Source organism: Bos grunniens, chromosome 8 (genome assembly GCF_055505025.1).
Source record: "Bos grunniens cultivar Pamir isolate PY7600 chromosome 8, Bosgru_T2T1.0, whole genome shotgun sequence".
Classification (NCBI taxonomy): Eukaryota; Metazoa; Chordata; class Mammalia; order Artiodactyla; family Bovidae; genus Bos; species Bos grunniens.
The window spans coordinates 65,884,665-65,911,042 of record NC_141172.1 but is presented as its reverse complement, the minus strand read 5'-3'; the positions used below and the strand labels follow the sequence as shown (position 1 = coordinate 65,911,042).

The 26,378-nt window shown below is 42.6% G+C and overlaps 1 protein-coding gene across 2 annotated transcripts in view; it reads left to right on the top strand.

The window, feature by feature from the left end:
* The window catches only part of SLC18A1 (solute carrier family 18 member A1), a 55,955-nt gene extending 31,195 nt beyond the window's left edge, over positions 1-24,760 (top strand). Inside the window, exons 12-17 of one of the 2 annotated variants that reach the window (XM_086414396.1) lie at positions 15,110-15,188; positions 16,147-16,198; positions 18,980-19,043; positions 19,328-19,447; positions 19,671-19,804; positions 21,077-22,510. In XM_086414396.1, coding sequence (XP_086270522.1) covers positions 15,110-15,188; positions 16,147-16,198; positions 18,980-19,043; positions 19,328-19,447; positions 19,671-19,804; positions 21,077-21,190 — 563 coding nt within the window. In that variant the 3' untranslated portion in view covers positions 21,191-22,510. Of the gene's footprint in view, positions 1-15,109; positions 15,189-16,146; positions 16,199-18,979; positions 19,044-19,327; positions 19,448-19,670; positions 19,805-21,076 lie in introns of both variants that reach the window. The other variant, XM_086414397.1, reaches the window with a different exon arrangement.
* The last annotated feature ends 1,618 nt before the right edge of the window (positions 24,761-26,378 follow it).

Below are 26,378 nucleotides of genomic sequence, written 5' to 3'. Positions count from 1 at the left end.
CTCTCCATACAGAGAGAGAGAGGGAAGCTAGTAAGACTGAAGGAAACTCATCCTGCTGATTCCATGCAGCTCTTTATGCCAGAGCCATCTGTGCTGCCACACTGCTGCTGTGGGTGGAGGAAGCACCTGCCATCAGAGGGAGAAGGTCTGGGTTCAAGTCTTGAGCATGCTACCCAGTGGTTATGGTGGTGCTGGTTAAGGATGATACTCAGGGGGGCACTTACTCTGTTTCAGGAGCCTTGCCAAATGGTTGTTTTACGTTAATGGTCACTTATGCCCGATTACTGGCCCATCTGGTAGGAATTATTATTCTCATATTTCAGAGATATCTTAATCTGAACCAATTTCCCACTGCCCTCCCAAATCCTGAGCCCTCTGGAAGTCTCTACCATAGGCAAGTGTCCCTATTTGTTGGGGTCCTTTAATGGACCGGAACCTGGTGGTCTGGAGTCGATGATAAGAAAGTGAAAGAGAGAGCTGGAGGGAGGGAGAGAGAGAGAGAAAGAAAGACACGGGGACTGAAACTCTGATGGAGCAAAGGTGCTTTAATGATCTTTCTGTGAGTATATATAGGCTCTTGTACAAGAAATTTCTTTTGACAATGATAAAGATCAGAAAACCAAGCGTACAGCAACCGTTACCAAGGGAACAAGGGATTAATAATGGTCACCAGTCAGGAGACAATCCATATCTCAAGAAAGAGGATCGAGACTAAGCAGTTTTGTCATAAAGAGAATGTTTACTGAAGGAGATTCAAGCCCGTCTCACATAATGACCTCGGTTCTGGAAGCAGCTTGCTGTTCCACTGATAAGGAACAGAGGACTTATGAGAAACAGCATGTAGGAATCCTCCTGTTAAACACTCCCTGATAATTCCCCCTTATTTATTTATAATATTTGTAAAAAGTGTTCTGACCATTAGAGTTTGTTTAGTTTTAACAATTTTTGCATGAAGGTAATGGTAGATGACAAATATAATTGTCGAGACAATCACCAAAATTACAGTTCCAGACCCGATGCTGTGAGTAATGCTTTGAAACCATCCGCGTGGGTCTAGCCCAGATAATTGATCAGCTAGTTGTTCAGCTAAAGTTTCCAAATTAGTGGAAGAGGGCAGATTATTAGAAAAGGTTTCAAAATTTTCTTTTTGTAATAATTGTACATTCAGAAAGGCATTATCATGTACATTTTGTAAATGAAATTTGATTTGTTCCCAGTTGTAGGCACTGTTATTGAATTGAACAGGAGTAACACAAAATTGAGTAGAATTCCAATCACATTTTAGCATCACCTGTTTTTGTACATCTGTTAATTGATCTCCAATCCATTTGATGGTTGTTTTTAGTTCCTGTATTTCATCTTGAATATCCTCATCTATCTGAGCCTGAGTGGCCCACATAGTATGAGCATCTTTAGTCCAATTTTAGATAAAACTATGTGTTTGAATTGAGGTTTGTAAAACAACACCAGTGACGGCAGCAGTGGTGCAAATAGCTATTAACCCAAAATGCCAAAAATCAGCCATCCAGTGAATCGTTTAGATCGCTGGAGCAATTTAGTAAGTAACCAGGAAGCAAGTCCAGCCATGGGACCTTCTTCCCAGGGCTGCTGGAGATTTATTGGTAACCACAGACTATGTCAAGATCGAAGAATCAAAAGGGATTCATTTCTTAAGGAAACAGAAGGGTTAAGGCAAGTATATAATTTGCAATTTATACAAGTTACAGAACATAAAGTTTTATTGAATTGTAAATTTCCTGTAGCTACAACAAAAGGAAGTGGAACACAGGCTTGTATGAAATATGATTGATTATAGTGAAAGAAATAATTACTGTGACTATGATTGGTCCCTGTGAAATGTCCAGTCTAAGTCCCAAGTTCTTCGGTGCTCGCAGCAAGTTTCCAGATGTCCCATTGTTTAGGCCCAATCTGTTTATCGAGGACGATTTGAGGGCGAGAAGGTGTCATTTCGCCGTCAAGCCAGCCAAGGAGTCCTTTTCATGGAAGTGTTTCATTGAACTGTTGGTAGTCTTCTATGCTACTTGAGTCGCATAGTCACACACAGTGCTGCCAATATCATCTGAGCAGTTTGATACCCACATACCATGGGGTCCCCAGTCAACAATGATGTAATTGGCCATAAACATTAATTTCCCTGATTTAGCTCGACATTTATCTCAATAAACAGGAGTATATTTAAAGTCTTTATAAGTAAACCCCTTACATTTTAACTTTTCCTAGAGTTTTGGTAGTATTGACATGGTTTTTATAAAAGGACAGGACAGTAAACAGTCCAAGCAATGTGTAGAAGTTCCTTTTTGGGGGGCAGGACGAAAACCCATGTTTGTCGACTAACATTAATACATAATTTTGTTGGGCCCATGCATAAAGGAAGGATTTTATAGCCTAGAGAAATGTTAATTAGTCTTCCTTCTTTCTCAGCATGAGAGGGCCCCTCCAAGCTGCATGGAGGGAGCATATGTGTTGAGTGATTAGTGGATGTGATTGGTCCTATATCTGTCCATTCTATAACCTACAATAAAAAGGGGGTGTTAGGCCCCCCTTATAAGCCCAATAAGTGTGATCAATCAAGTCAGCCTGAGCGGGGGAACAAAAGCAAGCAAAGCAAGCATCGTGACAAAAATATTTTCAGGATTCCGAGGCATTCCCTATTAAGAAATCAGGTTTTCAGCTTGATTAGTAAGGGTTTTTATCTGTCCCCAAGTAGGGAGATCATAAGGTCGATGACGTCAAGTGCGGCGTTTTTTGGAAATTTTTGAAGCCGCCATGGCTTATACTGGAATTTCTTCCTCCTGGGGTTTTTGTTGTTTCGTCTCTAGTTTGAATGTTGGGGGCCCCCTTAGGTCGAATCTTCTGAAGAGGAAGCCATGTGAGTTCGTTGGATCCATCTGGAGAAACAGAAGCATTTCCCTTTCCCTGTAAGATTAGTTTCCTAGATTTCCATTGATTAGTTAACCCGTCTTGATACCAAATGGTCAGAGGAAGGGAGGTGTCCTTCAATGTCTTCAAATGTTTTTCTGCCTTGTCAAAATATCTCCTTGAGGTAAGTTTAAAAAATTTAAAACAAAGCTATATTGACAATAGTTATGGGCTTAAAGAATATATTGCTTTGGAATCTAGTAAAGTCTGCTCTGGAATCTAGTAAAGTCTGCTCTGGATAAGGAAGATAAAAGTGTTCACGTTCCTGTGTATTCCCCCTTATTTAATTTTTTATTTGTAGTCTCAGTGTGTAATGTGTTTATTTAACTATGCCTTGTGTTTGTGTGTTATAAGGAGTGTCTGTAGTCTGTTTAATAGAGAATGAATGTAAAAATTATTTGAACTGCTTAGAATATAGGCAGGGTCATTGTCTGTTTTTATAGAATGAGGTGTTCTCATTATTGCAAAGTAAGGTAACAGGTGGGTTATAACATGTCGTGTAGTTTCACCTCGGAGAGGTGTGGCCCATATAAAAGAATTTGTATAGATCGAGACAGGTAAGAAGAAAGAGGAAGAGAGTTCAGGGCAATGAGTTACATCCGTTTGACATAAGATTCTCTTTCATTTGTCATAAACCTTTTTTATATTTTTGTATTCATCATTTTATCTGCCATTTCTTGTATCTTTATTAAAAGCATATATCTTACTTTTCTTTAGCAACTATGAAGTGTCTTGTATATTAGCATTTTATAGATTGGTGAATATATTTATTATATTATATATTATAATATATACATATTTATTTTCTATATATATTTATATATATATTTATTAATAGTCTAAAATCTCTTTAGTTTTTCTGTAAGAAAAACTTTTTGTAAGAGGAAGTTAGTGTTCAGTAATTAATGTTTTAAAATCTTACTTTATTTGCAAATGACCTAGCAATTTAATAAACTTTTATCATTTAGTTTAGTACAATTCTAGAAATTTAAGTTACCCCAATCCTAAGAGATTATTTTTAGATAGATATTTTTTAAAATATAATTATTTTTAATAGGGTTTATCTAAAAGTTTTCATCTCATTTATATATTTATATATATATAAAGAGTTACTTTTTTGTTGACAAATTTAATTTTGCCTTAAACCTAGGCATAATAAAAGTATTATACAATGTTGATGACTTATGACGTGTCTTAATTATATTAGCAAATAATTATATTTATATTTAAATAAACATTATATTTAATATTGAATATTTTTTCAGTTCATGTGAACTTGAATTTAAATAGAGCTCATTAACTTCATATTATCCAAAAACAAAGACATACATTGAGACATAGATAATTTTAGATAGACAGACAGACATAGTTTTCCTCTTGAAATTTAAAATATCTTTTTGATATATATATATAATTTTTTTTTTTTCCTGAGTTCCACCCATTTGTTTATGGCTGGAGTCACAGATAGAGTGGGCTGTGTATCCCAAGGACATGATAAGAGTTAATTTTAGGTTTTTTCTTAGGCCTGTTTTTGTTTCCCAGGCAGAATTGGAGCACCAAAAAAGTATTTTAACAAGTTAACCTTTTCTTAACTGCACGTGTAAGAAGAACCGGTTTTGCAATTTCAAAAAATATTTTATTTTAAACAGTTTTTTTCTGGAGTCTAAAGAATATCATGGCTACTCAGTGTCAAAAATATCATTTCTCCTTTTTGTAGTTACAGTATATTATTAATGATATATGCATGAGGGAATTGCTGTCACATTGGATGTAAAGTCTTGGCTACAAAATTTTGACAAATAGTAGGACTGTTAAGCATACCTTGAGATAACACAGTCTATTGAAATCTTTTATGAGGCCCGATGTGATTAGGAAAAAGGAGAGAGAAAGTGAATCTCTCGGTCTAAAGGGTGTAAAGGTATATTAAAAAAGCAATCTTGTAAATCAGTAATAATAATGTGCCAATTTTGAGGAATAGTAGTAGGTGATGGGATCCTTGGCTGTAATGCACCCATAGGTTTCATAGATGCATTAACTTTTCTAAGGTCTGTTAAGAGATGCCATTTGTTAGATTTCTTTTTTATAACAAAAATAGGAGCGTTCCAAGGAGAGCAAGATTCCTCAATATGTTTTAATTCTAATTGTGTGTCTATAAGTTCTTTAGCAGCCTGTAATTTTTCTTTCATAAGGGGCCATTGCTCTGTCCAAATAGGCTCGTCATTTTTCCAAGTTATTTTAATAATTGCTTTGTTTGTTAGATGAGCAGTGGTCATTAGGAAAAATGTGGAATGTATATCTGAGGTTGCCATTGTATAAGTCCCTTCCTATTAGATTAAGGGGTGCATCTATCACATAAGGTCTTAGTGTTGCAGGCTGGCCTTTTGGTCCTTCATATGGGTAGATTTGAACATTTTGATAAATTTCTTGTACTTTGGTTTGAGAAATTCCTGCAATTTGGCAAGAGATTTTTTTGTATAGGCCAGGATTTGGGCCATAAGTGTTTGGAAATAATAGTAATATTAATATTAGATCCAGTGTCGAGGAGACCAGAAAATCTTTTATCATTAATTTTTATATTTAAATTTGGTTGGGCATATTCAGGTACCAATGATATCCATAAGGATTGTTTTTGATCTGTACTGCCAAATCTGCCTGTCCATACATTATTAAAGAGTTAATAGAAATGTAAGGTAAAAGAAGTAATTGAGCAATTTTGTCCCCCTTTTTGAATTGTCATAGAATCTGAGATGACATCATAATTTGAATCTCTCCTTTATAATCTGAATCAATTATTCCAGGGTGAACAGTAATTCCTTCAGAAGCCAAACTAGATTGGCCAAGTAAAAGACCGAAGGTTTGTGGGGATAGGGGTCCAAAAAGTCCGGTAGGTTTTTTAGAAGGGACTGTTTGAGGGTAAAGGAAAAAATCATTTAAGGCTGGTATATCGACGGCAGTACTGCCAGATGTTGAGGGTTTGAGGGATTGAGGGAAAAGATAAAATTTGCCCCTGGTTTTTGTTGAAGGGGACCTGGGGGGTCCCCTGCTTGGAGTTTCCTGGAATAGGTTTTCTTTCAATATCAGATTTAGATTTACAATATTTGGCCAAATGCATTCCTCTATGGCAGCGAGGGCAGATTCTTGGAAGTTTTTTATTAGCCTTCTTAGGGCAGTCCCTTTTCGAATGCTTTTTATCTCCACATGTAAAGCATCCTTCATTTCCCTTTCTAAAGGCAGCAGCCATTGTCTCAGCTAGCATTTGCATCTTTTGAGTTTCTGATCCTAGATTGCAACAAGCCTTCAAATAATCAATAATAGTCCCAGGCTCACGAATTGGAGCGATAGCTTTTTGACATTCCAGATTTGCATTCTCATAAGCAAGTAATTTCTCTAGCTCTTTTTTTGGTTTCTTCTCCAATTACAGTACGGGAAATAGCAGTTTCTAATCTAGTTAATTGCGCAATTGCACTCATCTCACACGCTAGTAAAGTAATGCTCAAAATTCTCCAAGCCAGGCTTCAGCAATATGTGAACTGTGAACTTCCTGATGTTCAAGCTGGTTTTAGAAAAGGCAGAGGAACCAGAGATCAAATTGCCAACATCTGCTGGATCATGGAAAAAGCAAAAGAGTTCCAGAAAAACATCTATTTCTGCTTTATTGACTATGCCAAAGCCTTTGACTGTGTGGATCACAATAAACTGTGGGAAATTCTGAAAGAGGTGGGAATACCAGACCACCTGATCTGCCTCTTGAGAAATTTGTATGCAGGTCAGGAAGCAACAGTTAGAACTGGACATGGAACAACAGACTGGTTCCAAATAAGAAAAGGAGTACGTTAAGGCTGTATATTGTCACCCTGTTTATTTAATTTATATGCAGAGTACATCATGAGAAACGCTGGACTGGAAGAAACACAAGCTGGAATCAAGATTGCCGGGAGAAATATCAATAACCTCAGATATGCAGATGACACCACCCTTATGGCAGAAAGTGAAGAGGAACTCAAAAGCCTCTTGATGAAAGTGAAAGTGGAGACTGAAAAAGTTGGCTTAAAGCTCAACATTCAGAAAACGAAGATCATGGCATTCGGTCCCATCACTTCATGGGAAATAGATGGGGAAACAGTGGAAACACTGTCAGACTTTATTTTTCTGGGCTCCAAAATCACTGCAGATGGTGACTGCAGCCATGAAATTAAAAGATGCTTATTCCTTGGAAGGAAATTTATGACCAACCTAGATAGCATATTCAAAAGCAGAGACATTACTTTACCAACAAAGGTTCATCTAGTCAAGGCTATGGTTTTTCCTGTGGTCATGTTTGGATGTGAGAGTTGGACTGTGAAGAAGGCTGAGCGCCGAAGAATTGATGCTTTTGAACTGTGGTGTTGGAGAAGACTCTTGAGAGTCCCTTGGACTGCAAGGAGATCCAACCAGTCCATTCTGAAGGAGATCAGCCCTGGGATTTCTTTGAAAGGAATGATGCTAAAGCTGAAACTCCAGTACTTTGGCCACCTCATGCAAAGACTTGACTCATTGGAAAAGACTCTGATGCTGGGAGGGATTGGGGGCAAGAGGAGAAGGGGACGACAGAGGATGAGATGGCTGGATGGCATCACTGACTCGATGGACGTGAGTCTGAGTGAACTCCGGGAGTTGGTGATGGACAGGGAGGCCTGGCGTGCTGCGATTCATGGGGTTGCAAAGAGTTGGACACGACTGAGCGACTGATCTGATCTGATCTGAATATTTTAGTGTAGCTACCTGTAGGCTCTTCTTGAGGAGTAATTCGATCCCAAGCTTCAAGGACCACTGTTTTTAATTGTTCATGCAACAAGGGAGGGCATTGTATTTGAGCTTCTATGGTATCAAATTGTCTGGCGTCAGTTAACATTTCAAAAGTAATTTGGTTTTGGGGAGTGCCAGCTCGAGCATTCTTGTTAGCATGATCTCTGGCTATATCATGAAACCACATTGTCCATTGAAGATATTCTCCTGGTTTAAGGTGAGCTTTTATTAAAGTTCACCAATCATAGGGAATAAAGTTTCCAATAGAAGATGCCACAACATTTAGAAGCTCTTTAGTAAAAGGCAAATGTAAGTCATACATAGTTACAGCCTTTTTCATTTGTTGCATGTAAAAAAGATTAATACCATCATATTGAGGTATTTTGTGCCCTTGAGCATCAGGATTTCTTCAAACTGGAAAGACGGAGAAACCATCAGTGTCAGAAACTTGTGATTGCAAAGCCAGTAATTCAGAGAGCCTCTGTTGTGGAGGAGAGCAAGTAAGTGCTAATTTTTTGCAAATATGAATCTGTGTTAATGACTTATCATTATTATCTAAAAAAGTATTGCCGGTTTTGGTGTCAAAAGGTGTCTCAAGAAAGTTGTTGTTAGAATCATTAGGTTCTAGCAAAGGAGAGACTTTTGGATTTGTGCCTGCTGGCAGAGGAGGAGCATTTGGAGCATCTGAGGCAGGGCTTATAGGAAAATTTTGAAATATTTTATGTTGTTTTAATTGGGCTTTTTGTAAAGTTTTATCATTTAATTTATATTCATGTAATAAGTGTTCTGTCTGTTGTCGAATATTGGGAGGCTAGAATTTACCTTGAAATGGCAGAATTACAGCTTTAATGAGAGCCCATAGGGGCCAGAAATCAATGGGAATATTTTTTCCTTGCCTGGCAGCTCATTCAACATTTTCTTTGACCCAGTGCCAAATTTCTAAATCAAAACTGCCTTTATCAGGGAACCAAGGATTACACTCAACCATTGTTTGAAAGCAAGCCTCTATTCATTGGCACGAAACCAAAAGTCCCTGAGCTTTAAACAAATAGTGAAGTAAAGTAGAGAAATGATGGGGCTTTCCAGCCATTTGACCTGTGTCTTAGTACTTACTGACCTCAATAGGTCCCGACCTCAATAAGTCTCTTGAGTCACTCTGTCAGAAATGCCACGTATGCCAGAGTCCCTGTTCTAGGCGCCACTTGTTGGGGTCCTTTAATGGACCGGAACCTGGTGGTCTGGAGTCGATGATAAGAAAGTGAAAGAGAGAGCCGGAGGGAGGGAAAGAGAGAGAGAGAAAGAAAGAAGAAAGACATGGGGAACCAAGCTCTGATGGAGCAAAGGTGCTTCAATGATCTTTCTGTGAGTATATATAGGCTGTTGTACAAGAAATTTCTTTTGACAATGATAAAGATCAGAAAACCAAACGTACAACAACCATTACCAAGGGAACAAGAGATTAATAATGGTCCCAGGTCAGGAGACAATCCATATCTCAAGAAAGAGGATTGAGACTAAGCAGTTTTGTCATAAAGAGAATGTTTACTGAAGGAGATTCAAGCCCATCTCACATAATGACCTCAGTCCTGGAAGCAGCTTGCTGTTCCACTGATAAGGAACAGAGGACTTATGAGAAACAGCACGTAGGAATCCTCCTGTCAAACACTCCCTGATACCTATGCCCTCAGCCTCTTCTCTGAACACTTCTTTCATCTTCTTGCCCTAAGACCTAAATGTTTTCTGAGAACACCATTTTCCCACACTCCCATTGATGGAAGTTCTGGGGCTTCCCTGGTACTTTAGATGGTAAAGAATCCACCTGAAAGGCAGGAAACCCAGAAAGATCCCCTGGAGAAGGAAATGGCAAACCCACTCCAGTATTCTTGCCTGGAGAATCCCATGGACAGAGGAGACTGGTGGGTTACAGTGCATGGGGTCACAAATCATCAGACACAACTGAGCGACTAAGCACACACACACACACACACACACACACACACACATTCCTTCAGACTTGGCTTTCTTTTGCTGCTTCTAAGTCATTTCTTCCTCATTTTCCTTCAACTCTGATTCCCAGGGATTTCCCTGGTGGTCCAATGGTTAAGACTTTGTGCTTCTAAAGCCATGGGGCAGAGGTTAGATAGATTCCTGGTCAGGGAACCAAGATCCCACTGGTTCATGCTGCCTGGTATAGCCTTGAAGAAAAAAAGACCCTGATTCCATTGAAGATCATGTCATCAGATTGTACCACCCCACCCCTCTTCATTGCAATTATCTACTGATCCCTGAGGTATCCCTTCTCTTTCATTAAATCCACCAACACCTGGTTCATATTCTTTTCACCTTTGCTCCTGTCACCACTTTTGACTTTAGTATCCAGGTGGCTAACTCTACCAACATCTCAGCCTATTCCTTAATCTACTTTCTTGCAATGATCTTCTCCTCTCCACCATAACCAATCAAAGTTTCTATAATATGGACCTTGAAATCAACATTAATTGAAACACCTCTGAAATGTCAACTCCAGGTTATCACCTTCCGTATTCCCTGCTCGGGTCTTCTGATCAGTATCAGTTCAGTTGCTCAGTTGTGTCCGACTCTTTGTGACCCCATGGACTACAGCACGCCAGGCCTCCCTGTCCATCACCAACTCCAGCAGTTTACTCAAACTCATGTCCATTGAGTCGGTGATGCCATCCAACCATCTCATCCTCTGTCGTCTCCTTCTCCTCCCGCCTTCAATCTTTCCCAGCATCAGGGTCTTTTCAAATGAGTCAGTTCTTTGCATCAGGTGGCCAAAGTATTGGAGTTTCAGCTTCAACACCAGTCCTTCCAATGAATACTCAGGACTGATTTCCTTTAGGATGGACTGGTTGGATCTCCTTGCAGTCTAAGGGACTCTCAAGAGTCTTCTCCAATACCACCAGGGTATTAGGTCTTCTAATATCCTTATATTAACACATTTTGGCTACACTGAGATCAGCAGTCCATTCAGTTCTTTCTCTGTTTACATCACTATTCATGTGTTCACTTCTTTCTTATTTATTTATTGGCTGTGAGGCATGTGGGATCTTAGTTCTCCAGCTAGGGATTGAACTCATATCCTTGGCATCAGAAACACAGAGTCTTAATCTCCAGACCACCAGAGAAGTCCCTGCACTTCTTTCTTTACTAAGTTTGTAGTTCATATGATGAATCTGCATCCATCATTAATGTCACTCCTTTGAAAGCATTGTTAATGCCTTTGCCCCATCTGCTCTTCCTCTGGGATTGTCACATGAGAAGCCTTAAGTCTCGTTAAGTCTGTCTGGTTGCCCACTCCTTGCCTGCACCTGAGCAGTGAAATGGGGATATAGGAAAACACATACTTGGCTATTGGTCTCACCTTGTATCGATGGCCGTAAATCTAAAATTAAAAAAAAAAGAAAAGAAATGAAAAGTTTTTAAAGAGGACAAGAAAAAAAAAAAAAAAGGCCATGAATCTAAAGTGGGTTTTCACACTATCACATTTAAAATAATCTTTCTTTTAAGTCCCTAGTTTCATTCTTCGTACTTTCTGAAAGGACTGGCTTACACTATTCCATTCAAACCTCCTCCACATTCTCATCCCTTCACCTTCATCATTCTCAATTCCTAGTCACTCACTGAGGAAATAGAAGCAACAAAAAGGGACCTTGCATGTTCTCATCACTAGATATACTTACTTCCCTGGACCTGTGTGCACATCTAGGGCCTTCTCTGTATGGTTGAAATGTTCCAACTCCTTTAGAGGCCAAACTTCTTTTTTCTTTCCTTTTCTTTTCCTTTCCCTTCTGGATTCCATCTCCTCTCATCTGTTTAACTAGCTACTATCACCTTTGCAATCACCTCCTCTTTTGTTAACTTGTAAAGGAAGGAGTCTCTGAAGGCTCAGACCATAGATGCATGTTCTCTCTCTGATCTTTCATGGGTCATCCCAGCCATTCTCCTGGCCTTAAGAATTGAATTGGTAGGGACTTCCTTGGTGATCCAGTGGCTGAGGCTCCACCCCACCAATGCAGGCAGCCCAGGTTTGATCCCTGGTCAGGTGGCTTCCCAGTTGGTGCTAGTGGTAAAGAATTTGCCTGTCAGTGCAGGAGATGTAAGAGACTCGGGTTAGATTCCTGGGTTGGGTAGATCCCCTGTAGAAGGAAATAGCAACCCACTCTAGTATCTTAGGGCTTCCCTGGTAGCTCAGAGGTTAAAGCGTCTGCCTGCAATGCGGGAGACCAGGGTTCAATCTCTGGGTTGGGAAGATCCCCTGGAGAAAGAAATGGCAACCCATTCCAGTACTCTAGCCTGGAAAATCCCATGGACGGAGGAGCCTCAGTTCAGTTCAGTCGCTCAGTTGTGTCCGACTCTTTGCGACCCCATGAATTGCAGCACACCAGGCCTCCCTGTCCATCACCAACTCCCGGAATTCACCCAGACTCACATCCATCGAGTCAGTGATGCCATCCAGCCATCTCATCCTCTGTCGTCCCCTTCTCCTCCTGCCCCCAATCCCTCCCAGCATCAGAGTCTTTTCCAATGAGTCAAGTCTTTGCATGAGGTGGCCAAAGTACTGGAGTTTCAGCTTTAGCATCATTCCTTCCAAAGAAATCCCAGGGCTGATCTCCTTCAGAATGGACTGGTTGGATCTCCTTGCAGTCCAAGGGACTCTCAAGAGTCTTCTCCAATACCACAGTTCAAAAGCATCAATTCTTCGGCGCTCAGCCTTCTTCACAGTCCAACTCTCACATCCATACATGACCACAGGAAAAACCACAGCCTTGACTAGACGAACCTTTGTTGGTAAAGTAATGTCTCTGCTTTTGAATATGCTATCTAGGTTGGTCATAATTTTCCTTTCAAGGAGGAACTGTCTTTTAATTTCATGGCTGCAGTCACCATCTGCAGTGATTTTGGAGCCCCCAAAAATAAAGTCTGACACTGTTTCCACTGTTTCTCCATCTATTTCCCATGAAGTGATGGGACCGGATGCCATGATCTTCGTTTTCTGAATGTTGAGCTTTAAGCCAACTTTGTCACTCTCCACTTTCACTTTCATCAAGAGTCTTTTGAGTTCCTCTTCACTTTCTGCCATAAGGGTGGTGTCGTCTGCATATCTGAGGTTATTGATATTTCTCCTGGCAATCTTGATTCCAGCTTGTGCTTCTTCCAGTCCAGCGTTTCTCATGATGTACTCTGCGTAGAAGTTAAATAAGCAGGGTGACAATATATAGCCTTGACGTACTCATTTTCCTATGGTAGGCTGCAATCCATGGGGTCGCAAAGAGTTGGACACGACTGAGCAACTTCACTTTCACATGGATGGAGGACCCTGAAGGGCTACAGTCCATGGGGTTGCAAAGAGTCTGACACAACTGAGTACACGTACACAAGCACAGGGAACTCGATCCCACAGCTGCAACTAAAGATAGTGTGTACCGCAGCGAAGATGTCCCATCGCAAAACCAAGACCCAATGCAGACAAATAAATAAATATTAAAAAAAGAAAACTAATTTATAATCCAATTAGTTGAACCCTTTTATTTTTCTTTAGTATCTCTCTTCAGAACTGGAGACTTGTCCATTCAATAAGCCTCCTCCTATTTGCATTAGGTGTTTTTGTTTGTTTTTCCTGCTAAAAAAAACCTGTTTTGGTTATTCAGTTCTCAGTTTAAATACTACCTCCTCAAAGGAGTCTTCCCTAACCCCCTGAATCTACGTTATCCCTTATTCCTGGTCACTCTTGCATATCACCACTTTAAACTTTCTTCACAGAACTTATCACTGTCTAAGTCATCTTTTTTCATTTATTTATTTACTTGTTTGTTGTCTATCTCCCTCCCTTGGAATGTAAGCTCCCTGGAGGCTAGGATTTTGTCTATTTTATTCACTCTTCTAATCCTGGTTCCTGGAATACCTGCTACATAGTAAAAGCTCATTTAAAATACTGAAAAAATGAAATAAAAAATAAGACTCATCAGAGAGGGTAAATTTCCCATGGTCACAGAGTGGTTAAGCCACAGTTTGAACCCAGCAGCAAAGCCCATGCTCCAGGGTGCTTGACTCTATTTTCACAAAAAACAATGGGACAAGGGCTTCAGTTTACAATATTCTTTTACATTTATTAATATCTAATTTGCTTCTTCATGTAATCTAGTGTGATAGAACCACAGCTTTGTGTTTACTGGATGTGGATACCAAAGATCAGAAAGGTTTAGTAACTTATTCAAAGTCACCATCAGAGGGAATTCCCTGGCTGTCCAGTGCTGGACCAGGACTCCATGTTTCCACTGCAGAGGGCATGGGTTCAGTCCCTGGTTGGGGAACTAAGTTTCCACAAGCTGTGTGGTGTGGCCAAAAATAAAAGGCAGTGTTAGAGCAAGAGAAGAGCAGGTAAATAATAAGGCAGAAACTTTACTTCCCAGGAAGTAAGTACTGTATGTCTTTCTCTAAAGCTCATGCTCTTATGCTGATAATCACGGGTATTTTATACATGAGAATGGCTCAGCAAAGTCATTCATCAGGAAGTCTAAGAGGGAAGCTAGAGGGGGAAGTGACGTTAAATGTGTTTGTTCAGTTGCTAAGTTGGTTTAACTCTGCGACTAAACCAGAGTTGGTTAAACTCTGGTTTAACCTTATGGACTGCAGCATGCCAGTCTTCCCTGTCCTTCATTGTTTCTCAAAGTTTACTCAAACTCATCTCCATTGAGTTGGTAGTGCCACCTAACCGTCTCATCCTCTGTCATCCCCTTCTCCTCCTGCCCTCATTCTTTCCCAGCATCAGGGTTTTTTCCAATGAGTCAGTTCTTCACATCAGGTGGTCAAAGTATTGGAGCTTCAGCATCAGTACTTCCAATGAGTATTCAGGGGGTTGATATCCTTTAGGATTGGTTGATTTGATCTCCCTACAGTCCAAGGGACTCTAAAGAGTCTTCTCCAGTACCACAATTTGATAGTATCAATTCTTCAGTGCTCAGCCTTCTTTATGGTCCAGCTCTCACATCTGTACATGACTACTGAAAAAACCATAGCTTTGACTATATGGACCTTAGTCAGCAAAGTGATGTCTCTGCTTTTTAATACACTGTCTAGGTTTGTCATAGCTTTTCTTCCAAGGAGCAAGTGTCTTTTAATTTCCTAGCTGAAGTCACTGTCTGCAGTGATTTTGGAGCCCAAGAAAATCTAAACAAAGCCCTGCTCTTGAGGACAGCAGAGGCCTGGGAGCCCTATGTCATCTGCTCTGGGTTTGCACAGGGATCTCTAACCCACAAAACAATGGTTTGGGATCCTTGAAGGTAATGGGGAGACTTCACTGTCTTGTAAGACCCAAGATGTTTCAGAGCAGCCTAAGGTGAGGACCTGTGTCTTTCTGCAGGTCTAGCCTTCTTGCCCGCCAGTGTGTCCTACCTCATTGGCACCAGCCTCTTTGGTGTGCTGGCCAACAAGATGGGTCGGTATGTAGCCTGGGGATCTGGGAAAAGTCAGATGGGAGAGTCTTCTGAGGTGTTCCCTGCACCTGGGATGATGGATGATAGCTTGTCTGAGGTTGAAAATTTAGAACAAGTACCAGCAGATGCTTGTTCTAAGGGTGGGAATGGATAGCTGGTGAGGGCAGTATAGAGAAAGGATTGGTCCTGAGCTTGTTGCTATGGAAGATGCAGTGAATATATGAGGGGCAACCTTTACTTTCCAGATGTTTGTTGTCCAGTTGAAGAGATAAAATAAACTCCACAGAGAACAGGTATGGAGAAAACAGTACCCAGAGACAGGTGGTTATCAAACTGCCTTCCATGGAGCCCCAGGGAACTCTCCAAAGGCCACCAAGTATAAAAAGGGTTGGGGGCTAAGAGGTATAAGTCTGAATTTCTTTCCTCCAACTACAATGAGAACAGCTTTAATTTTACCTTTGGAGTGTGATGTAAAAATTTGAAAAGTAATTTTAAAAGCATTTCCATAGGAAATCAGAGAAGGAAGGACGTTTGGTGTGTTTTTGTGGTTTTTGAGATGGACCCTGAAGACCAGATAGAGTATGTATCGATGAGAGATATAGGCTGAGTTAAGCAACAGCAACATTAAGTTAGAGCATTGTTCCCAAGGGTAAAGGACCTTCTGAGTCAACTGATTCCTCTTCTAAGGGAAGGAAGACCGTGTCTCATTGCTCCTTGTCTGCTTCTACTCTGGGAAGAGGTGTGGAGCCAGGGAAGAGATGAGGGGTGAATAAGGGACTGGGGAAGGGCTCACCTGAGTACAAACTGGTCCTGTAGAGATGTGTTTATCTTCTCGCATCCCAACGGGTTCCTGGAATTAGGGATAGCAGGACTGGCCAGTGAGTTGGTGATGGGTAGCAAGTGGAAGGAATCTCAACCCTTAGGCGCTATTTGAAAAATGCTGTTTTTTTTTTTTTTTTTTTAGGTGGCTGTGCTCCCTGATTGGGATGTTGGTAGTAGGTACCAGCTTACTTTGTGTAAGTATAATAAGGTCTTTTGGGGAGAGTCAAAGGGTGGGGAGAGTGTCAGACACTTAAAGACAACTTTCCTTTGAAATGAGCAGAGGATTGACTTGGCAAGGACTGTCAGAAAGACTGTTTCTGTGTAGGTAGGAATTTACCCCTGGGGCAGATGCTATGCCATCCCACTGAAAGGAGGTGGGGAAGGAGAGGGAGAGGGCAGTGGGGGCAGCTGAAGACAGAAATCTGAGGCTTTATGGATGGCCACATGAAGCAATGGGCTTCTCAGGTGGCACTAGTGGTAAGAGAACCTGCCTGCCAATGCAGGAGATGAGAGAGATGGGAGTTCGATCCCTGGGTCAGGAAGATCTCCTGGAGGAGGAAGTGGAAACCCATTCCAGTATTCTTGCCTGTAGAATCTCGTGGATGGAAGAGCCTGGTGGGCTACAGTCCACAGGGTCACACAGAGTCGGACATGACTGAAGTGACTTAGCATGCATGCACGTGAAGCAATACATGTTGGCATCTATTTCTGGGGTCTGTGCTGCTGCTGCTGCTAAGTCACTTCAGTCGTGTCCGACTCTGTGCGACCCCATAGACGGCAGCCCCCCAGGCTCCCCCGTCCCTGGGATTCTCCAGGCAAGAACACTGGAGTGGGTTGCCATTTCCTTCTCCAATGCATGAAAGTGAAAAGTGAAAGTGAAGTCGCACAGTCGTGTCCGACTCTTAGCAACCCCATGGACTGCAGCCCACCAGGCTCCTCTGTCCATGGGACTCTCCAGGTAAGAGTACTGGAGTGGGGTCTGTAGAATGGTGCATTTTATGCCTTCACTTACATACCTCACAGTGACAGGATCCTAGGAGCCACTAGAGGAACCATTATCTGTGCTTCCGTCTGTAGCACCAGAGTGTTTGGTAGAGGAAGAAAGAAAGAAGGGCTTTTCTATTTCCAGAAGTCCCCTCCAAGCCCTCTAAACCTACATTTTCTCCTCTCCAGCATGGAGATCAGAAGCACCCTTGCCTCCTAGGCTTGAGGGGGAATGAGATGGCCGCAAAGCCCTGAGTACAGTGCTCAAGAAAGGCAGGAAGTCCTGATCTGGGGCTGGGTCCAGTCCCAGCTTGGCCATTTGTTGCTCATGTGACTCTGAGTTCATTACATCACCTCCCTTGGCTCAGCATCCATATCTGTGTACAGGGGATTCTGATGCCATTTCGAAGGATTACCCAGACCAAAACTGCAGTGGTGTCTGGCTCATAGGGAGCCCACTGTGAATCTTAACCAGTACTAGTAATAAAATAGAAATATCCCCCATGGGCTTCCCTCGTGGCTCAGTGATAAAGAATCCTCCTGCCAATCCAGGAGACGTGGCTCGATCCCTGGTCTGGGAAGATCCCATATGCTGTGGAGCAACTAAGCCCATGTGCCACAACTATTGAAGCCTGCATGCTTAGAGCCTGTGCTCCACAAGAGAAGCCACCACAGTGAGAAGCCCACACACTGCAATGAAGAATAGACACTGCTCACTGTAACTAGAGAAAAAAAAGCCCACTTGGCAACAAAGACCTAGCACATCAATCAATAAATAAAATTTAAAAAGAAATAATTAAAAAATCAATTCATTCCTAAGACCCTGTTTTTAGCTGGTGACATCTAAATGGTATGGAAAACCTCTCAGGGGTGAGTATGCTAGTGTAGCAGGTGTAGGAGACAAATGCCCAGGGAGGGAGGTAAGGACCCAGCAAAAGAGGAAAACAAGGCTTCCGTTGGGGATCGGGAGGGTAAGAGAATGAATGTCACAAGCCGCTGAAGCAGCGACACAAACCACGCCACCCGCCCCTCTAGCTGTGGGTAATCGGTTGTTGGCGACTCTCTGTCTTCTTGGTCCACTGGCTTCAAGTCGGGGTTTTACTAAAACCTCTGTATGCTTCTCTACTTCTGCCTTGCAAATAGATTCATCTGTACCATTTTTCTAGATTCCACATATATGCGTTAATATATAGTATTTGTTTTTCTCTTTCTGACCTACTTCACTCTGTATGACAGACTCTAGGCCCAGAAACACAGACACAGACAGGGGTGGGGATGGGGGAAGGGAAGGTGGGTGAATTAAGAGATTGGAGTCGACACTTATACACTACTGTGTGTAAAATAGCTAGCTAGTGAGAAGCTCCTGTATAGCACAGGGAGCTCAGCTCGGTGCTCTATGATGATCTAGAGGGGTGGGGTGGGGAGGTGAGGGGAGGGAGGTGCAAGAGAGAGAGGATGTATGTATGCATATGGCTGATTCAGTTCATTGTACAGAAGAAACTAACATAACACTGTAAAGCAAGTATACACCAATTAAAAAAAAGATATAAAATATAAAAAAATAATACCACCACCACCTGTGGATGATATTGCAGATAGAAAAGAGAGGAAACTCCACTCTAAGTATAATGAGGACAGAAGTGTGTGTCTGGGTGGAGGGGGTAGAGCAAGGGGAGGGAGAGTCCATGGGCCATTCATTGCTGTGACTCCAGGGTCAAACCTGAGGTTCACACTTAATCTCACTGCTTATGTTCTGAAACTCTTGATGGGACATTGAACCCAAATGGCACCAGTTTAGATTTCATCTCTGTAAATGGAAGTAAAGATTCTTTTTCATCAGAGGTGTAAGAATCAAGAGATAACACACGTGGCACATTGTACCTGGTTGATAAATGCGTTTCATAGGAAAACCCTTTGTTTTTGTGCTGTCCCACCTGACCCCCCCTTCCCCCACCGGATTCCTGATAATTCTTCCTCCTTTCCTCCTGCAGGTTCCTCTGGCTCATGATATTTTTGGTCTCATTGGCCCCAATGCAGGGCTTGGCATTTCCATAGGTAAGAAGTACCCTTAAAGGAGACCGGAAGCCCCTGAATGTTGGCTCAAGATCAGATCAGATCAGAGGGGGTACATGGAAAGGCAGGGGGGATAGGATAGCAGCCTGCAGGGGTGTCGAGAGACAGGCTCTTGACTCCTGGTGGGTATGGGTGTCAGTGAAGAGGGAGGACAGACAGCAGGCAGAGAGAGTGGAGTAAAGCAGAAGGGGTGGAAGGGGATGTTACAGACAGGGAGGGGGCTGTGTGTAGGACTCATGGCCGTGCCCTACTTGCTCTGACCACAGGCATGGTGGATTCCTCTATGATGCCCATCATGGGACACTTGGTGGACCTGCGCCATGCCCCAGTCTATGGCAGTGTCTATGCCATCGCTGATGTGGCTTTTTGCATGGGCTTTGCAGTAGGTATGTTGGCAGAGAAACAGGAGAACACCAGGACCTGGTAACCCAAATCTCCCTTTATGGGCTGTTTACCTGCTCATAAAGTGAAGCCAAGAGGCTAGTCCTCCTAGGGTTCTGAGATATTTGGCCCTGGGGCATCCTCTGGGTCACCTTCGGCCCCTAGCATGGTGTCCTCCAAGCGATCAAGAATCAATAGATGCTTGCAGATTTGCTTTATTCCTCACAGGTCCATCCACCGGGGGTGCCATTGTGCGGGCCATTGGCTTCCCCTGGCTCATGGTCATCACTGGGGTCACTGACATCATCTACGCTCCTCTCTGCTACTACTTGAGGAGCCCCCCTGCCAAGGAGGAGAAGCTTGTAAGGGGCTCTCACTACTGCTGAAAAAATAATTTGTTTCTTTCATGCCTCTCTCGTTCCTTTTAATCCTGTGCTTCTTTTTTTATATATCTGTTTTTATTTATTTATTTGACTGTGCTAGGTCTTAGCTGTGGCATGCGGGACCTTAGTTGTGGCATATGGAATCTAGTTCCATGACCAGGGATTAAACCCAGGCCCCCTGCTTTGGGAGTGCTGAGTCTTAACCACTGGACCACCTGGGAAATCCCTATCTTGTGCTCCTATTTCCTCCATCTTTGACAGGCTCTCTGCTTTGCCATGTTTTCTGATTCCCCTTTCATCTCTATCTTTCCTTTGTCCCCTTCCTTACTTTTTCCTTCTCTATACAACCACTTTCTCTCTTACACTGGTCAGTTAGAAAGGGTCCTAAGTACAGAAGGAAAATGGGAGGCTTGTGATGCGTTGGAGTCAAGGACCATCAAAGGCATCATGTGCTTGCAGTACTTACTAGCAAAGTGTGAATTGCCAACTCATGCCCACAACATGGACAGAATTCCACTGGGCACATTCATGCATTCATTCATTCACTCACATCTGTCATTATCCTTATCAGGTCTTTTCCTAGAGTACCAACAGCCCAGGGGAGAGAACCACAACAGATTATTTTAGTTAATAGATACTTTCTTCTTACTGCAGCAGGAGCACCTTGAGGGTCTGGGTGGGTTGGGGGCAGAAGTGTGTGCTGCATGCTAAGTCACTTCAGTTATGTCTGACTCTTTGCAACCCATGGACTGTAGCCTGCCAGGCTCCTCTGTCCATGGGATTCTCCAGGCAAGAATACTGGAGTGTGTTGCCATCCCCTCCTCCAGGGGATCTTCCTGACCCAGGGATTGAACCCGTGTCTCTTACATCTCCTGCATTGGCAGGCGGGTTCTTTATCACTAGTGCCAGCTGGTAAGCCCAAGGGTGTGGATGTGAAGGCTGCTTAAAGGAACAGAAAAAGACAGGAAAGTCCGATGAGGGGTGATGCCCATTTCAGCTGGCTCCCAGCTATAGCCTGTGCTACTGCTATTAGGATTCAATGAAAAGCTTATCAGATGATTGTCTTGACCAGCATGGTTCCACCTGGTGCTTTGGGTGGACTGTGCACATATAGGAAGCAGAACAAGGGTCCTTTTCTGGTTCCTTGAGTCTTTTCTGAGCAGCCCTAGACTTGGATGAGCTAGTTTGAGAGGGGGAAGGGGAAGCTGGTGAGAGATGGGCAGTGATTTCTCTTCCTGCTTCTTGCTGCAGGCAGTTCTGAGCCAGGACTGCCCCATGGAGACCCGGATGTATGCAGCCGAGAAGCACACAAGGCAGTTTCCTCTGGGGGAGGACAGCGATGAGGAGCTTGGCTGTGAGGAGTAGCTGCAGAAACCGGCCCCTGGACCTTGTCGCATGAGGCTCAGACTTCAGTGACCACTTTGTTCCTGGACCTAGATCACCATGGACTGTTCAATAAGCTTCATTTCTATCTCCCCTGATGTCTCCTTTCCTCCCCTCCCATGGGTGCTGTCCCCAGGTTCTCTCCTCTCCTGTGTCACTCACAGCTCTCCCTCTAAGCTTTGATGCCTCAGCTGGCCCACCTTTGGTGGGAAGACAGAATGCTGTTTCTTCCTTGGCTTCTGTAAGGCTGTGATGGGTTCTGCAAGGAGTGACTCATTTCATGGAGGCGGCAGTGAGCATTGTGTTCCCTGAAACCAGCGGGGTGGCTGACAAACCTCATTTCATCTGTTATCTGATTTTCTCTGGCAACTTCCCAACAGTCTATAAGAGTTTTGTTCTCTGTTCCTCGAAGTGGTCTTCCCTGAGTTTCCCTAGATGAGTTAAAGCATCCTCAACCCTGTACTGCTGCTACATGGCCAACTTAGGACATCCTTTGGCTGTTTTTTTCCAAGCTGAGGGTTTTCTCTGTGGCCAGACCTACAACTGCTGAAATCAGTCTGTCTTCAGTGACAGGAGGGCTCCTATATTCTTCATTACCAAGGGGAACTGGAAAAAATCTGCTTCTCTTATGCTTGAGTTACTGACATTCTCGTGATGTCCCCTGTGGGCTTTGTCTGCCTTACCTTAAATTTCTTAGATTCTGAGAAATAAATATAAGAGGAGAGAAAATGCGATTTCATGGGAAGAAGTAAAGCAGCTGTGCTAAAATCCCTTCCAACAGTGGGTTTCCTAACACAAGGATTATAATGAGGCATTGTTCACATTTGCTAATGACTAAATTATTCCCTAATGCAGACATGGCAAACTTTTATAGCATAGGAGAGTGTGGATGGAAATATAGTAGGTCCTATAAATATTTTGACATTTAGCAAAAATTTTTTTGAAATAGTTGCTAAAACATAAGATTTCAAAGAGATGGGAGACACAGCAGTTACCTTCAAGTAGCTTCCTATCCCTTTAGGCAAACTGGATATATGTGTATGTGCTCAGTCACTCAATTGTGCTTAACTCTTTGCAACCCCATGGGCTGAAGCCCGCCAGGCTCCTCGGTCCTTGGGATTTCCTAAGCAAGAATACCGGAGCGGGTTGCCTTTTCTCCACTACAGGATCATCCTGACCCAGGGATCAAACCCACATCTCTTGTGTCTGTCTCCTGCATTGGCAGGCAGATTCTTTGCCACTAGTGCCACTTGGGAAGCTCCAAAGTGGGTATACACCAAATAAAAATGATCAGCGCTGCAAGTTTGTATATACTCTATATTCCAGAATAAAGAGGCAGGGATGCTCATGGTCTGGGTGGGGAATAATGGTGGAGATGGAGGCAGAGGCAGGAATGGAAAGACCCACAGGCACAGACTTGGGGTTCCTGGATGTTGGATTGGGGATGATCAGACTTTACTCTGGAATGGTGCCTGGCTCTGATGATGGAACTCCTCTGCAAGAGTTTGGTGGGTTTTGTGCAAGCCCTGAATCATCAGAGCACATTCCAGCTGAACCTCAATGAATTCGTACCACTTGGACAATGGGTATGCGATTTATGGATGTGTTTTTAGGGAGTTGGCATTAACTAGACTTACTTGATTTGCAAAACCCCACTTATATCATCATACTTATATCAACATTTAGTCAGGATGATATTATCTCAGATTTTGAAGGAGCTCAAAGATAAGATTAGAAAAAAAAATATGGAATCTGAGACTGCAAATTTAGACTGAGTGTGTGGCCACTGTGACTCTTATACAAGGTGGGAGTGGAATAGGGTAGGGTGTGGAGGCATCAGGGGCACTGACAGTGGTGTGTGCGTGCATGTGTGCTAAGTCGCTTCAGTCGTGTCCGACTCTATGACCTCATGGACTGTAGACCACTAGGCTCCTCTGTCCATGGGATTCTCCAGGCAAGAATACTGAAGTGGGTTGCCATGACCTCCTCCAGGGAATCTTCCAGACCCAGGGGTCGAACCCAGGTCTCCTGCATTGCAAGCAGATTCTTTATCATTTGAGCCACCAGGGAAGCATGACAACAATACACTGCTGATTCTCACATCCACAAGGAGGACAATTTATAATGAAGGACAGGCTTGTTACAGAAATTGTTCACACATTAAAGAAATAAGAAAAAAAAAGAAATAGGAAGAGTTTTAAAAGGAGTAATCCATCTTTAACTTGCCAGTTAACATTTAGCAATTTAAAACACATTTAAGGAAAAACAATGGATGCAGTTTAGTCAGTCTTTCAAAATAATGTTAATAAGAGTCAACACCAAACACTACAAAGTAAGTCAGGACACGTTTTTTTTTTTTTTTTAATTATAGGTCAGAAATAGGTAAAAATAATATAGCCTATATATGGAAGATTATTTAAAAAAAGAGAATCCCATAAAAATAGAAAATGAATTAGTCTTTATTAATGCTTTTACAAGTGATATTAGGAAAAGAATTCATGGTAGATGTTCACATTCACATGTGACACTAAATTCTTTTAAAAATGAAAATACCAACCCAGCAAAAATGAGCAATAAGAAGTTTTTTTTGTTTGGCTTTTAGTTTGGGGTGGTGATTGTGTGTGTGTGTGTGTGTGTGTAAGTAGCATAAAGTTTAGATGGCCTCTATCATGGCAAGGTTGAAGAGTCTTATGAAAGGGAGGAGCTGCAGAGGCAGAGACTATAAACATATTTATAGGGTGAGAAGCTCAAACTACCAATTAGATGCAACAAAGGAGACAGTGGAACTCAAACTATTGTGCTCAATTTGTTGTTTAGTCACTAAGTTATGTCTGACTCTCTGTGATCCCATGGACTGTAGCAAGCCAGGCTTCCCTGTCCTTCACTATCTCCTGGAATTTGCTTAAATTCATGTCCATTGAATCAGTGATGCTATCCAATCACCAACAGGGCAGAAAAATACTGGGTTTCTCAGAGTGTTGGAAACAAATCAGGCGATATTTTATTTCCAAAGTACAAAAACTGAGTGGAAGCCAGAGCTCCACAAATTAAGGCAGGAACTGTGAAGTGGGAGAAAATACAGAAGGGGCACATGAGAGGATAGACAAGGGGCAGGGAGAGTGGTGTGAAGAGAGACAGGAACTTTCTTCTAGGGAGGGACCAAACCCAAAGGGTAGTCAGTGAAAGAGCTAAAACTTTTAAGAGAGACCCCGTCTGGGTGGCCATTGAGTCTCAGAACACTTCTATAAAGGGCTATTTCAAATACACTATAGAGGGCTTCTCTGGTGGTCCAGTGGTTAAGAGTTCGGCTTGCAGTGCAGAGGACACCGGTTCAGTTCCTGGTCCAGGAAGATCCCACATACTGAGAAGCAACTAGGCCCAAGTGCCACAATGACTGAGCCCCCAGGCCTAGAGCCTGTGCTCGGAAACAAGAGAAAACACTGCAATGAGAAGCCTGTGCACCACAACTGGAGAGTAATCCCTTCACAGCAACAAAGACCCAGAGCAGCCAAAAATAATAAATAAATAAAAATTATTAAAAAAAAAAAAAAAGCACTACAGAGCTTAAGGCAAGAGTTAATACTGGAGAATATTATCCCCACTCAGTTGTTTTACTTTATGGAGTATCATAACTCCAAGATATAGCCCAAACTGTAAAAAATAAATTTTCTAGGAAAATTTAAGTGTTTCTGGAGGCAACCCTATAATGCTCATGTAAGTCAGTTCTCTGAGGCTGACCTGAAGAAGGGTAACATAGTCCTTCCATACAGCATTCCTGGGTGGCCTGAATCTGTCTCTGTCATCTCCAATACCTGTTGGTCCTTCACCTGTAGACTGAGCTTTGTGGGTGATGCACCAGGGTCGCTGTATCACACCAATTAGTCATGCTGAGTTCACTTGTACCGTGTTGCTGAGAGGAGCACAACTGTCTCTGGAAGAAGGGAGGATTGAAACAAGTGGCTTTGGCACACAGCACCCTGCTCCCTTGCTATGAGGGTCTTGGGAGGAATGCTGAGGTCACAAGGTGATAGAAGGAAGACCAGATCAAGAGTAAACAGACCTGATCCTAGTCCTGCTTGGCCACTAGCCAGCTACGTGTCCTGGGACGGGTCATTTCACACCTCTGGGCCCTGGCATGCCCTCACCCTGCAAATCTGGCTTTCTGTGGTTCCATCTCGCTACTGGCTTATTTTGGGTGCCATCTGCAGTTAGTGCCAGGAGTGGGTCCCGTGTGAAGGGCTTGAGTCAGAGACTCAGTCCATCCATTGCTCCAGCAGCACCTCAGAAATACAAATGTGACTTGAGGCTTGAGTTCCTGTATTCAGGAGATTATTGGAAATAGAATATGTTTGTCCTCCTTCTCCTCCTCTTTTTGTTCCTCCCCATCCTCCTCACCCACCTGTTCTTCCTCCCCTTTCCCCCTTTCTTCTTTGTTCTTCTTTGAAGGGTGAAGAGCATAGGGTAAGCAGAGGCAAGAGTCCTGATCAAGGTCTGTTTGCATTCATCCTCCAAACTGAGTCAACATACAGTCTCCCAAAGTTACAAGGGAGAAGACTGAGGTTGTTGGGTCGAATCTTGCTTGTTTTGGCTACTCAGACTCTTGGTCCAGATCAGTAACTGACAACTATTTTTTTTTTAATTATTATTTTAAGTTTTATTTTATTCTACTTATTTTGGGCTGTGCCAAGTGAAATACTGGATCTTTAGCTCCTCAACCAGGGATTGAATCTGTGCTGCCTGCACTGGAAGTGGAGTCTTAACCACAAGACCTCCAGGGAAGTCCCCAACAATTATTCTTAAAGAGAGAACTGCATGGTCCTGGGTGTTGAAGGGCCAGCCAGACAGGGTGGATATCACAACTGATTGCTGAGCAAATCCTAGCAGGAAAGCAAGAAGCTCTGTGTGTACAGGTGCAGTGTAATAGAGTGACATGACAGTGTGCAGGTGGTCTGGCGCTCACCCGAGATCAGCCATAGAAGAGTGGAGTGTCGGGGATCTGGAGACAGGGCAGCAAACCTGGTGGCAGAACTCCACTGCACAGAAGCAATGTGACAAGAAAAATGTCCTTATTTGTAAAGTGAAAATAATAGCAATACTATTATTGTGTGTGACGAAGATTAAATGAGATAATAATAAGTGAAATAGGAATATACTTTATTAATCATGAAGT